The 12,485-nt window shown below is 38.5% G+C and overlaps 1 protein-coding gene across 5 annotated transcripts in view; it reads left to right on the forward strand.

Moving 5' to 3' along the window:
• Positions 1 to 11,473, forward strand: part of TLE1 (TLE family member 1, transcriptional corepressor) — a 78,380-nt gene extending 66,907 nt beyond the window's left edge. For all 5 annotated transcript variants that reach the window (XM_063319483.1, XM_063319488.1, XM_063319485.1 and 2 more), the window contains 6 exons: positions 1,935 to 2,184; positions 3,942 to 4,189; positions 6,154 to 6,301; positions 6,687 to 6,837; positions 7,264 to 7,340; positions 7,477 to 11,473. In XM_063319483.1, coding sequence (XP_063175553.1) covers positions 1,935 to 2,184; positions 3,942 to 4,189; positions 6,154 to 6,301; positions 6,687 to 6,837; positions 7,264 to 7,340; positions 7,477 to 7,584 — 982 coding nt within the window. In that variant the 3' untranslated portion in view covers positions 7,585 to 11,473. The remainder of the gene's footprint in view (positions 1 to 1,934; positions 2,185 to 3,941; positions 4,190 to 6,153; positions 6,302 to 6,686; positions 6,838 to 7,263; positions 7,341 to 7,476) is intronic.
• The last annotated feature ends 1,012 nt before the right edge of the window (positions 11,474 to 12,485 follow it).

The raw sequence follows: 12,485 nt of genomic DNA on the forward strand, positions 1-12,485 counted from the left end.
TCATCTGTTCAGTGAATAACTACTTTGGGAAAGTCCTGTCTCTACTTTTCTTCACAGAAATGATACAGATTTCTTCATACAAAAATTCTTCATCCAAAAAAAGAGAAGGGGTCCCATGGGAAGAACTACATTTGATATACTGTGCATCTTGTATGCATTCAAAGAAGTGAACTTTGCACTTCTTTCTTATCCTGCATTTCCCATTCCTGACTTTTCCATGATAAAAAGTATTTGTCATCTTTTGCACTCGCTCATCCTCCATTTCTGTATATTCTCGGAGCAGGCTTTCAACTCTCATGTCCAACCATGAAACATGAATGAGGTACAGGAATTGCATGCATGTACACTATCAATTTCTTCTTTGTTTAATAGCAGTTACTGTTAACCAGTTTTCACCTTTCCCTTCTGAGAAAACTGGTATTGCATGGGGTGACTGTTTCCCCTGTTACCCTCTGTATGAAAGAACTATAGAGTTCTTTCACCTTTCCACTTCTCACTCTGTTTTAAAGGATTATCTTCTGCTCCGCTCCTGGGCATATTCAGTTGCTTTGTGATGTCTGTTATGGATCCAGGCATCTTGCTTGTTTCTTCTTTTCAAACTGTGCAATTCTTGGAAACATGCAATAAAATACTTTGAAAGTACTAGCTCAGAGCTCAGAACAGAAGATTAAATTGAATTATCTATTGTTGGGTCCATGGAAGAGGGATGCAATACTAGAGCTACAGTGACTGAAGATTTCTAAGGAAGAAGGTACATTTGGAAAAGAAAGGGCAATTATGAGCACAATAATATATTTGAAAAAAATAAAGTTATCACTAGGGAGAGAATAGCTTATTAGTTAAAAAAAAAAAAGGATACTCATATCACTTTTTAAACACATTGGCCTCTTGAAGAATGCTGTTAATGTAACAGCAGCATCAAAACCCGGAGCTCTGGATGTGCTTGAAACAGAAGAAGCAAAAAGGGAGCTCACCAGTGTAATAAAGAGCAGCCTTTTGCAGTAGTATTTTAATTATTATTTAAAACACACAAACAAATAAAACCCCCTGCACCTGAAGTCTTTATTAGCTGCTATTTGTGCCCTGGTCCTTGAGTAGAGCTGACTTTAAACATTACAGTGAACACGAAATGATTTTGTGTCCTTTCCCCAAGGAGGAGTGTTTTTATTCAGTGCTGGGACTCACTTCTTCAGCCCTCAGTTTCCATATACTTGAAATCGTGCACTGAATAAAAATACAAGGTGTTACAGAAGTGCCAAACTACTTGGGAAACTGAGCCTTTCAGCTTTCCAAAATACTTATCCAAGAAAACATAATTACGAGAAGATGGTATCAGCTTTCTGATGAAAGGTCTGTGCAACCACTCTGCATGTTTCTATTTTCTGTTTAAAGCACTAGTTACCAACTGGAAAGAGAGGTGTGTGAGCACAGCTGGTGCTGATGTTAAAGATGAAGTGCAGAAATGGAGCAAAAGTTGAACTTTGGCTAGTGCTACTGCAAGGCAACAGGTGCAATCCTCATGGAAGAAGTCCGGAAGAGTAGTGCCTGGTGAGGGACTGCTGCTGACGCAGGATTGGTGGTGCTGAGACTGGGAACTGCAGGCTAGAAACCAGGGGCTGAAAGACCTTTTGAATATCCAGATGGCTGAGGGGTAGAAGCCATGACCTTGGACTGTAGAGTTAAGGGTACAATTTAAGTGCTTCCCCACTGCACAAATACTTTAGATGAGGCAAGCTGAAAATACCTATTGTGAATCCTCATCTCCCTCTGAGGTTTCATATGCCTGTATTATTTGGTATTGTAGCTCTGATTTTCATAAGAAAAAGATTGGCAAAATGTCAGGTTTAAAAATACTGTGTTTTTCTTGCATTATAGGCCTGTATTTGGCTGATTATGTTTTTTTTTTCTTCTCTCCTCTTTCCCTTCCCCGAAAGAGCCTACTCCTTTCACGTTACTGCAGATGGCCAGATGCAGCCAGTTCCTTTCCCTCCTGATGCCCTCATCGGTCCAGGAATCCCCCGCCATGCCCGTCAGATCAACACTCTGAACCACGGGGAAGTTGTGTGTGCAGTTACCATCAGCAACCCCACGAGACACGTGTACACGGGTGGGAAGGGGTGCGTCAAAGTCTGGGACATCAGCCAGCCTGGCAACAAGAGCCCTGTCTCTCAGCTGGACTGCCTGGTGAGTGAACAGGAACTTGTTCACAAGGGTAGCTTCTCCTTGGAGACTCAATAAGGAAATAGCTGTCCTAGTCTGGATTTTGTTCATATTACAAGGAAATAGCAGGCAGTTCTGTTTCCTGCTTTACGTATTTAGCCGTCTTTTTTTAAACATGTAACAGGTGGAGTTACAGAGAAGAGTGCTGGTTTATTTAGGGATAAGTATCATCACTAAGAGTCAAATAACAGACCAGATAAGATTTCTGAGTAGAGCGTGACCTGTTTTGTTTTTGTTTTTGGTTTTTTTTTTTTCTTCTAGTCATGCTGATGATTTTTGTGCATGAGTTTAAAAGGAATGTAGCCTGGCTTATGCAGGGCAACACAGAACCTTCCTAGGTGTTTTACTCACACCAGCAGCGACAACCTCTTTTTTTGTAAGAGGATAGTAACCACATAATGAAATAATATAACAAAGTACCAAGGTCACTTTAAGTCTTGCTATGATTTTGTTGGTGATCCACAAGTTACACACTTTGGTTGATTGTTTACACATCTGCAGGCTGCAAAAGGGAGTCAGTGTGGTAGTATGAGTAGCTGAAAGCTAACTCAAAAAAGTTAACGGCTCAATAAAACACGCTTCTCATATCGGAAGCAGCACAGGCATTGGTGAAATGTTAACTGAGAAGACTTATTGTCGTAAAGCACAGTAATATATATTCTGAATGAAAATAATCCTAGCTTCAGTGTTGATCCAGTTAAACGTGGTGGGTTTTTTGTTTTGGTTTGGTTTTTTTAGCCTTTACCCTATATTTACTGCTACCCTTGTGTTAGTTGTCTAGTAGTAAAAGTATGGTTGAATATGTATTCTGTTCTGTGACAGGTATGTCTTTGGATGCACAGTCCTAGCTGCCTTCATTTTAGCTATGGAGCAGTAATGGCTGACTAACTAAGCCAACATTTCCACTGCAGTACTTACTGCTCTTTTGCTGTGAATAAAAAAAAATAGTAGTAGTAGTAGGAATGCTGTTATGTTTTATCTTGTAGATCCTAACCCTCCATTTCCTAAAGAACTGTTACCGTGTTAACTTGGCAGCTGTTACGCAGAAATGGACATCCAATACATTAAGGAGTCAAGCTTGTAATAAGTGAAAGTCAAAATGTTTTCTACTTCTAAATCCCCTGTAGTACCTCTCTATCAGCAATAGTAGCACAAATGTGAAACTGATAGTAAAAGTACAAGAAGAATCACGTTGAACAACAAAGGATCAGCATAAATCCAGGACCAGTATGGGAATACCTAATACTTTAACTTTAAAATTGTGAATGCAAGATAGTATTTGAAAGAAAACCCCAAAACCTGAAAGGCACGAGACTTGAACTGCATTTTCATATGGAGCTGCCTGAATGCCAAATGAAAGGTCATTTGCTTTAATATTTCTATTGTTTGTGACCTCAGCTGATGGAATGCATTTGCAGAAATGCAAGCTTACTTTTGGCTCTGTTTTTGTGTAATGAGACAGAAGACTTGCCATTCATCAGGCGTAAAACAGAGTAGACTGTGGCAACAGGAGTCTGCAGTTTAATTTCTGCAGCTGCAGTCTCTGGTTAGTGATTGGAAGTAGGCGTTTGAAACCTTTTAGGATCTGCTGGTTCCTCTTCGGTACTTTGGTAACAGAAAAAATAGCCTACTGTTTAAAACTTGGATGCAGTCAGAATCATATTAGTGGTCATTATTGGCAGGCATGTATTAACATAACTGAGGTGATTTGTGTTGTACAGAACAGAGATAACTACATCCGCTCTTGTAAATTGCTGCCTGATGGATGCACCCTAATAGTTGGCGGGGAAGCCAGCACATTATCCATATGGGACCTGGCAGCTCCAACTCCTCGTATAAAAGCAGAGCTGACATCCTCAGCCCCTGCCTGCTACGCTCTGGCTATCAGCCCTGATTCCAAGGTGTGCTTTTCCTGCTGCAGTGACGGTAACATCGCAGTGTGGGATCTGCACAATCAGACATTGGTCAGGTGAGTCATTACTTGTTTACAGAGAACTTTAATGGAAGTTACTCTTTGGACAGTTACATAAATATTTATCTCCCTGAATAGTGGTTGGTGACGGTAAAGTAAATAGTATTTCTTACCTAAAGAATGCAGTTTGCACCCGAGTTGGGCATAAACTAGTTTTGGTACCTTCAGCCTAGTCTTGGAAGATGCTCTTTCAGGGCCTAAAGGCTTGGTCCATAACCTACTGAAGTCAGAGTAAAAGTTCCTGTTGGTTTTGGTTAGTTGCGATTTGTCTGCAGGTTTCTGCAAGCAGCATTTCTGCTGGTTTGTGGTTGATGTAGACTGAACATGCCTTTTAGGGAACTCTTTTGAGATTTGTTCTTTTCCTTTGTCTTAAGTCCTGTTAAGTAATAAAGAGAATTTTCAGTTCTTATTTAGTGATGATAAGTAATAAAATTAATCTTACAAAAACGGTTGGAAGTGTGGATCCCCTCAGTTCTTTAGGGAAGCATAAAAGACTGATGTTTGGTTATTTACCAGAGAAAGGTATTTGAGTTTTCTGGGGGAATTTGATCTCTAAAACTTTTGGAATGGTTTGCAAAGAGTATAATAAATGGATTACCATGTAAATTACTTTTCAAATCTTTGGTTAATGAATATATAAGTAGAAGATTAAAGTGCCTGGCAGGTCAATATTCAGCATCAGTGCTGTGACAGAAAGAAAAATAGGGCTGTGTGTGAAATGGCTCTTAGCAACTAGCTGTGTGGTTTATGACAAGATAAATTTTGGTTTGTGCTTACCAAAGTAACGGCTTACAATAGTATGAGAAGAGAGAGCCTAAATTGGGAAAGGCAGTGGTATTTTAAAAGTTCCAAACACAAACACCGAATAATCTGCTTAGTCTGCTGCGTTTCAATTAAATTTCCTGTGTATCAGTAATTAGCCTAAACTTACGTGCAGAGGGTCATATTAATGTGCATGCAAATTTTACTTTTTGTTGAACTTTTAGGTCAACAAAGAAGATTTTAGTTCTATAAAATCTTTGGTTTGCTTTATGCCTGCTCAGTCTCTGTAAAGGTGCACTCTCTCCATCTATGACTGTCTTGCCTTTTGAATGTTTGCTGTAGGTGTTCCCACTACTTGCTGGCTGATCTTGCTAATTGATAACATGTGGAATTTTGGGACGAGAGCTACAAAACAAAATGTGCCGCGTGACCTTTCTGTGGCAGCTCTTAGTGATTCATACCCTTCATTCCCAAGCTAGTTGTCTTCCCCCCCGCCCCTCCATCCTCCACCTTTCACATTGAGGCACAGGACTTTCCTAAAGCTAATTGCTGATGAAAAATGCAGGAGCCTCAGAAGGCTTTTGCCAAAGGATTAAGGAAGACTTGCAGTGACCTTCTGGTTGCTGAAAGCTGAGAATTACTAATGAGAAGATTTTAAAACAAACTGCACCATGTAGATATTTGTGATCTCCTGCCACAGACAACACAACTTTGCTGACTCAGCAATGCTCGTGTCTAACTATCCGGATCTCTATCTGAACCCCTTCCTATTAATATCTCTGCTTATTATTTATCATCTTCACTTGCCGCCAAACAAAAATACAGAAGCTGTTTTCTGAAAATGGGGGATTTTTCTTCCCTTAGCACTTGTTTTAAACTGAGTTGTCCTTAGTGCTTTTAACTACAGTTACTGTACTTCACTGTTCTCACAAGCTTTTTTTTTTTTGCTTTTCAAAACCTGATAGGAAGTATTTGAGTTTGTTCAGCTAGCCATGATACAATTCATTCCTCTGGCACCTGGAAATTGTTTTTGTAATACTGTTGTATTTCATGCTCATTAAGAGGGAGGGGCTGATTTTTGCCCATCAGCAGACACAGAAGAGATGACATGCACATACAGAGTCCAAAACTAACACCACAACAGTGTTTACCTTGAGCTCTGGCAGGAAATCATTATTCAATCTGGTTTGTTTTATCAGGCAATTCCAGGGCCACACAGACGGAGCCAGCTGTATTGACATTTCTAATGATGGTACCAAACTCTGGACAGGAGGTTTGGATAACACTGTCAGATCCTGGGACTTGAGAGAGGGGAGACAGCTACAACAGCACGACTTCACATCACAGGTAACTGGATTTTCCTACAGCTTGGAGGGTGTGTGTGTGTGTGGTGGGGTGGAATCATTTAGGATGAAAGCTGCGATTGAGCCCAGTGCAACTGGCACATTGTTCCTTTCTTCCTTTTGGCTGCTCACAACACGGTATTTTGGAGCTTTCACATATTTAGCTTCCAGAACAAAATGATAGCCTGACACTGCTCTCTTTTCCTATTTTTCTAAGTGAGTAAGTAGGAACAGCGGTTATTTAGTCACTTGAATTTTGAACAGCAGTCTTTCTGTTGACTTTTATTTGGCCCTTCTCCCTCTCACAATTTATTTAGCCACTGTAGGAAAAAATAAAAAAGTGTACCTGTAGGATAAAATAAAAAGTGTAAATGTGGTTTAATTTTCAGATATTTTCCCTTGGTTATTGTCCTACTGGTGAATGGCTAGCTGTGGGAATGGAGAGCAGCAATGTAGAAGTGCTACATGTAAATAAACCAGACAAATATCAACTGCACCTTCATGAGAGCTGCGTATTGTCACTCAAGTTTGCATACTGTGGTAAGTTGCCCTGAAGACAGAACTGAAGGTTCTAATCCGTGCTTTGCTGATTAGTTATTACATAGTCATTTAATAATCAAAACTTATTTAGTATCTCAGTTTCTTAAGTTATGAATAAATATCTCTGCTTTATGAATTCAAACATACTTATCTACAAACAACCATCCGTTTGTCTAAAGGCTGCTGCGAGGGCTGATTTGTGTGTAACAAGCTATTTCTACTTACAGAGTCTAGGGATTTCCTAGTATGCAAAAGCATAAGCGTTCACAGGGATTGTAAGCAAAAGTAGTATGTTGAAAGTGAAAAGTGGTGAAAGCTTTTATAATGGCAATCAGTTAACAGATTTCATAGAAGTGAGTTGAAAACCCATAATCTGTCAGATGTCTGTTTCATATGTTATCATAGTCATTCTGGTTTATGTTTTAGGTAAATGGTTCGTGAGTACTGGGAAAGATAACCTTCTTAATGCATGGAGAACTCCTTATGGAGCCAGTATCTTCCAGGTGAGGATGATAATGTTTTTAAAGAAAAAAACTAGAACACCCAGAGTCCCAAGAGTGGACTCAGATATCTTCACCTGTGTGATGAGGTAACAGACTATTTTTTTAACGATGTAATATATTTCTATTTTTCTTCTAGTCCAAAGAATCTTCGTCAGTCCTTAGCTGTGACATCTCTGTGGATGATAAGTACATAGTCACTGGCTCTGGAGACAAAAAGGCTACAGTCTATGAAGTTATCTACTGAAAAATATGATGGGGATATAACTTTTAGAAGTTGAACTGGGCCAAAATTGTTCTTAATTGTAGAAGTAGAAAGGTTTTGCCTTTTAAAAAGGAACAAAAGTATTGAGGTTCCAGACCTTGCCATGAAACTACTCCGATTTTTCAAAATAGAAGGCAACATCCAGCAACTAAATATTGTCTACGTGGACCAAATGGAACACAGAGGCAAGATGGACAAATGTAGCCTAGGTTTTTGACATAGTTTTTAAAAGCCGAGTCTACTGAAGAATGTTGGAGCCTTTTATTTTTTTCTTTCTTTGTGACCTCATGCAAATTGTTCTTATTGCCTGAATACGGGGGATAAATACCTTTCTGTTCCTTGCAGTTCAAGTTGCATTCTGTCCTGTGTAGAGCAGTGGTGTCTCAGATGAACTTGTTTGCTGGTTTTGCATCTTGTGATATGTTTTTGTATTTTTGTTGAAGGTCAAACATTTGTAAAAATTGTAAATATATTTAGTTTATTACAGTAAAGGCTTTAGTACCAACAACCAGTCTTCCCTCCCCCCCCCCCCCCTTCCCCCACCCTGCCCGCCCTGCTTATTTAAAATTAAAAACCTTTTGGGGATATAAGTACCTTTTTAGAAGCAAAAGCAAACACTATGTATAGTTTGAAAATGGTGTCTTATTCTTTATAACTCTTCCTAGATTCCTTTATCATACTTCAAAGTAGTTGTTTTGACGTATTAGGGTATCAAGTCCAGTAGATACTGTCTTGTGCTACAGAAAACTTAAAAGGCAATTTTGTACTAATTATAGTGTAAATATAAAAATTGAACATTTCATAAAGTTGTGCAGTTTATTTTAAGTTTATTCTGATGTCCCATGTATATGTTCTTTGGCAGATACAATAATATGTGCCTGATCATAAGTCATTGGGTCATTTCTCTAGAAGAAGAGGTGACTTCCCTCTCCTTTCTCCCCCAGCTGAACAGAATTCATGTGTGACCACATTTCAACTAAGTACATCAGAGCCTTTATTCATTAACTGAGGATACCTATGATTAAACAGAGCTAGATAAGTTGCATCCTTTGTATTTAACAGAGAAGTGGTAGTTAATGACCATTTCCTTTTTAATGTCTTGTCTATACGTAGATACTCAGGTAAATTTAATTAAATCACCAAAAGTGTGAGTTTTACAGGGGATCACTTAAACAATGTTAAATACTTGCAGGGCTGCAAGTGAAGTGAATTAACCTAAACTAAGTTTCTTAACTTCTTGTGAGAATATTGACAAAGGAGTATTTTGATTTTTAACTAATCCACTGTACAAATTAATTAGAATTAATTTTCCTGAGTGTCCCGTCTTACGGAGGCCTATAGGCTCTATGTATTCATACTGAGCAATCTTCGAGTCTTTTCCACTGTCACATCAGTGTGTGACATATGTGAAGAGCCATGCTAAGCAGCCAGTTACCAAAGCTATGCATCTTCAAATCAAGTTTTCTTCGTGTACTCAAGAGAAATGGATGAGGAGAGAATGTGTACATTTTATTCTACCTATGTTTTTTCAGATTAACGAGTTCTACCACTGTGTGCTAGGCAAACCTAGCTGTTGCACCAGTGAGGGCCATTCGTTTCCTACATTCTGTAATTTAATTAGAATTTCTGTTGCTAATGGAGACTACAGATGAACAGAAGAATATCTTTGAACAAATAATTCAGATTACACAAACTGGCAGACAGGTTAAGACTCATCTGTGAAGAGCCGCTTTCTGATTTTGCTAGCATTTGACCATGACCTATATCCCTGCTCTTTCAAAGGCACATAACTAGGAAGGAACAAGTTTGACTGACAGATGCATTGACTGGATAGGGAATTTCTCATCTGGGGGAAAGTTTTCTCTCGATTTCCAGTCTGAAGAGACATCAGTTTTCTTTTCAATTTACACGACCATTCTACTGAAACCATTTTATAGCATCTCTAATTGTAATGGCCTTAATACTTAATAATTAACTTTGCATTAGGAATGTAAAATGTTAACCATTCAGGATAATCTGGTTTCCTAGACATTTAAAATCAGTGTTCTATCCATATGCATCTATACCTTTGTCTGTTGCTGTGTTGTGAATATTTATCTGTATGAAAATGGCAGACCAGTATAGGTGGTCGTCATATTCCTTTCACAGAGTGAGGCAAAAAGCAGAATCTTCAGGCTTTTCAAAGAAACAATTATATTTTTTACATTGAAATACTGTGAAGTGCTACGCCATTTTAAAAAGGGAAAGTTTTTTTTAAAAAAGATTATTTACTAGGTTACTTGAATTTTACTAACCCTGCTGACATATTGAAGTTTTTCCAAACGTCTGACTCTGCCAATGGATCATTTGTTTAGCAGCACTGGCAAATTTGCTGTAATCAGGAACATTTGGATTTCTTCCAAACTACTGTCACCTTGGCTTTTACTTTATAGGTGTTCTTTTGCCTTTCTTAAAAGTTGATATCAGAGGAAACAATAATGCAAGTATTCTAACACATTCATGTAACTTTAAAAAAAAATACACACGCGTATAATGGATCTGCTTTAAGTTGTAACATCGCGGTTGTTGGTAAGACCACATTCTTGGCAATCAGGAGATTCAAAATCATAGTGTTGGGAAAATCATGAAATACCTTCTCTTTTCTTCTTAGCTTCTAGAATGCCCAGTGAGTCAGAGCAGTTATGGAACTGGACGTTATTTATGCATATGAATGAATTTAATAATATTTGTACCATATGTTTCTCGGTTGTAATTAAGAAATTACTTCCTTTTTTCCCCAGTCAGATCTACTTTAAGCATTGGGTCTGAATACTTGGGGACGCATCATACAATAGTTCTCTCAATTTTTTGTTCCAGCTTTCACTTAGAGTTTATGAAACTTTTTTTTTTTTTCATTTGTCAAACAGCAAAGCTCATTCCACCAACAGATCTAATTTTTAATGAAAAGATACATTTGGTGAAATCTGGGCATGTCTGTCTACACTATTACCTACAAGAGTTAAAACTTGCAGAACGTAAAACTTGTGTAAATTCTTATAGCCCTTTGTAAAGCAGTGGGTGGAAAAAATTGTGTATTGAATGAAGAAACACAGTAGGCCAGACCAGCAGAAACAGAAAAGGCATTGGGAAAAGCACATGGAAAAAAGAGGTACAGCAGTACTATGGTGTAGGTAATTAATATTTTTTTTTTGTCAATTTAATTACATTCCTAAAAGATTGCTTTGATTAGCCCCTTTCTGGGACAGTCTTTGTTTGCTGGGTGGCCCTCAGTATTTAGAGATGTCTGAATGCCACTCTGGCAAACACTAGTGCCAGATAGATGCAGGGAGTCCTTACCAATGACATATCGGATGTCAGTGCAAACAATAACTGACGAAGGAGGAGATTTGTGGTAATATCAATTCAACTGAACAAAATCCTTTGCCAGCTCTAATATGTATATTTTGTACATGTGCACTAGCCATAACCTTTTATAAATCAATTGTGCAGCAAATCACGATATTATTCCACACAATGCATTTGTCAGTATGTCAGGGTACCTCCTTTTGACTACAACTCCAAGCAAAGATAGTTCTGTATCAACCCACAAAGCACTGGTCCTTGAGAGAGAATTTTCATCTGCATTAATTCTTTTAAACTCATTTGGCATTTCAGAAGCTTTTGTTCCTTTAAAGGGAAGAGGGAGCCCCAAATGAAGTTCGTAGACTGTTAAAATAATAGTGTCATTTTGTAATACAAATATCAAAGTAGAATGTGTCATCTAGTCACGTGCATGCTTTTGTGTATAAACAATTGACCATAATTTTTCTGTCACACCTTTCCATTGGTGATGCAGGTAGAATTTTCAGAAGCATCTAAGTTACTTAAAGCCAGATTGACAAACCGATTTTTTTTGGTGTATTTTTGTTGGGCGGGAGGGACAGGGCGGGGGGAATGTCCCAGTTAGGAGCCTGTGGGATCATGTAATCTAGTTAGAGTAGTCCTTCATATTTTCTATTCTATTTGTGCAATTTTGAGTTGATGGGGAAGTTCCACCATTCTAGTGATTAAGAAAGGTGGATTTTTAATGTTTTCAGGCTAAGGAAGAGTACTGAATTCAGATTTCGCACTACTGATAAAGCATTTAACCCTTAAGCCACTCCACTGGAGAAGCTGGACTGGCTCCAACTGTACTGTCTCTTTGAAGGATTTTGGTTTTTTTCCTACCACAACTGCACAGAAAGAATGTGAGAATGTAGGTCCATACAAGATGAGTCATGGTGTCCTACCAGAGAGGTCTTTTATCACAGAGTGGGAAGGATGAAGCAGCTCAGCATAGGACCTGATGAACACCAGAATGAAAGAAAGAGTTCGTGGCAGAGAGTACATGGAGGGATGACAGAGAATGGGAATCTACACATATACACGTTTTAGTGGTAGTCTAACCTGTATTCTACAAAATTCACCTAGAATGAGATTCCAGTATGCAATTTCACTGACTACTGTTTCTCCATAAAATCGTTCAGGTGTTTCTTCATAGTAATTCAAAGACACCTGAGCTATGTATTGGAACTGGAAGCAGGCATTTCTTTGACATCCGTAAGTAGTCATCTAATCCTAAGAGGAAAGAGAGTGAAATCACAGCCAGTTCTCAACATTTCACATTACCTAATATTTCTGTAGCTCAAGATCAGCTTTCCAGCAATTGATAATCCCATTTTCAGCAACATGCTCCCCGATGTCCCATTGCAGCTTAAGTGCTTAGTGCAGCGTGGTAGATTTTGCTAGGGAAACCAGACATGTAGGAACTGGGTGCTTTAAAAATCCGCCCTGTGGGTTTAGCTTACTGACATTTCTGAGAAGTTTACTCAGAATTTCTGTTCAACTATGTAGGAGAGCTCAAA

This window comes from Chroicocephalus ridibundus, chromosome Z (assembly GCF_963924245.1).
Source record: "Chroicocephalus ridibundus chromosome Z, bChrRid1.1, whole genome shotgun sequence".
Taxonomy (NCBI): domain Eukaryota; kingdom Metazoa; phylum Chordata; class Aves; order Charadriiformes; family Laridae; genus Chroicocephalus; species Chroicocephalus ridibundus.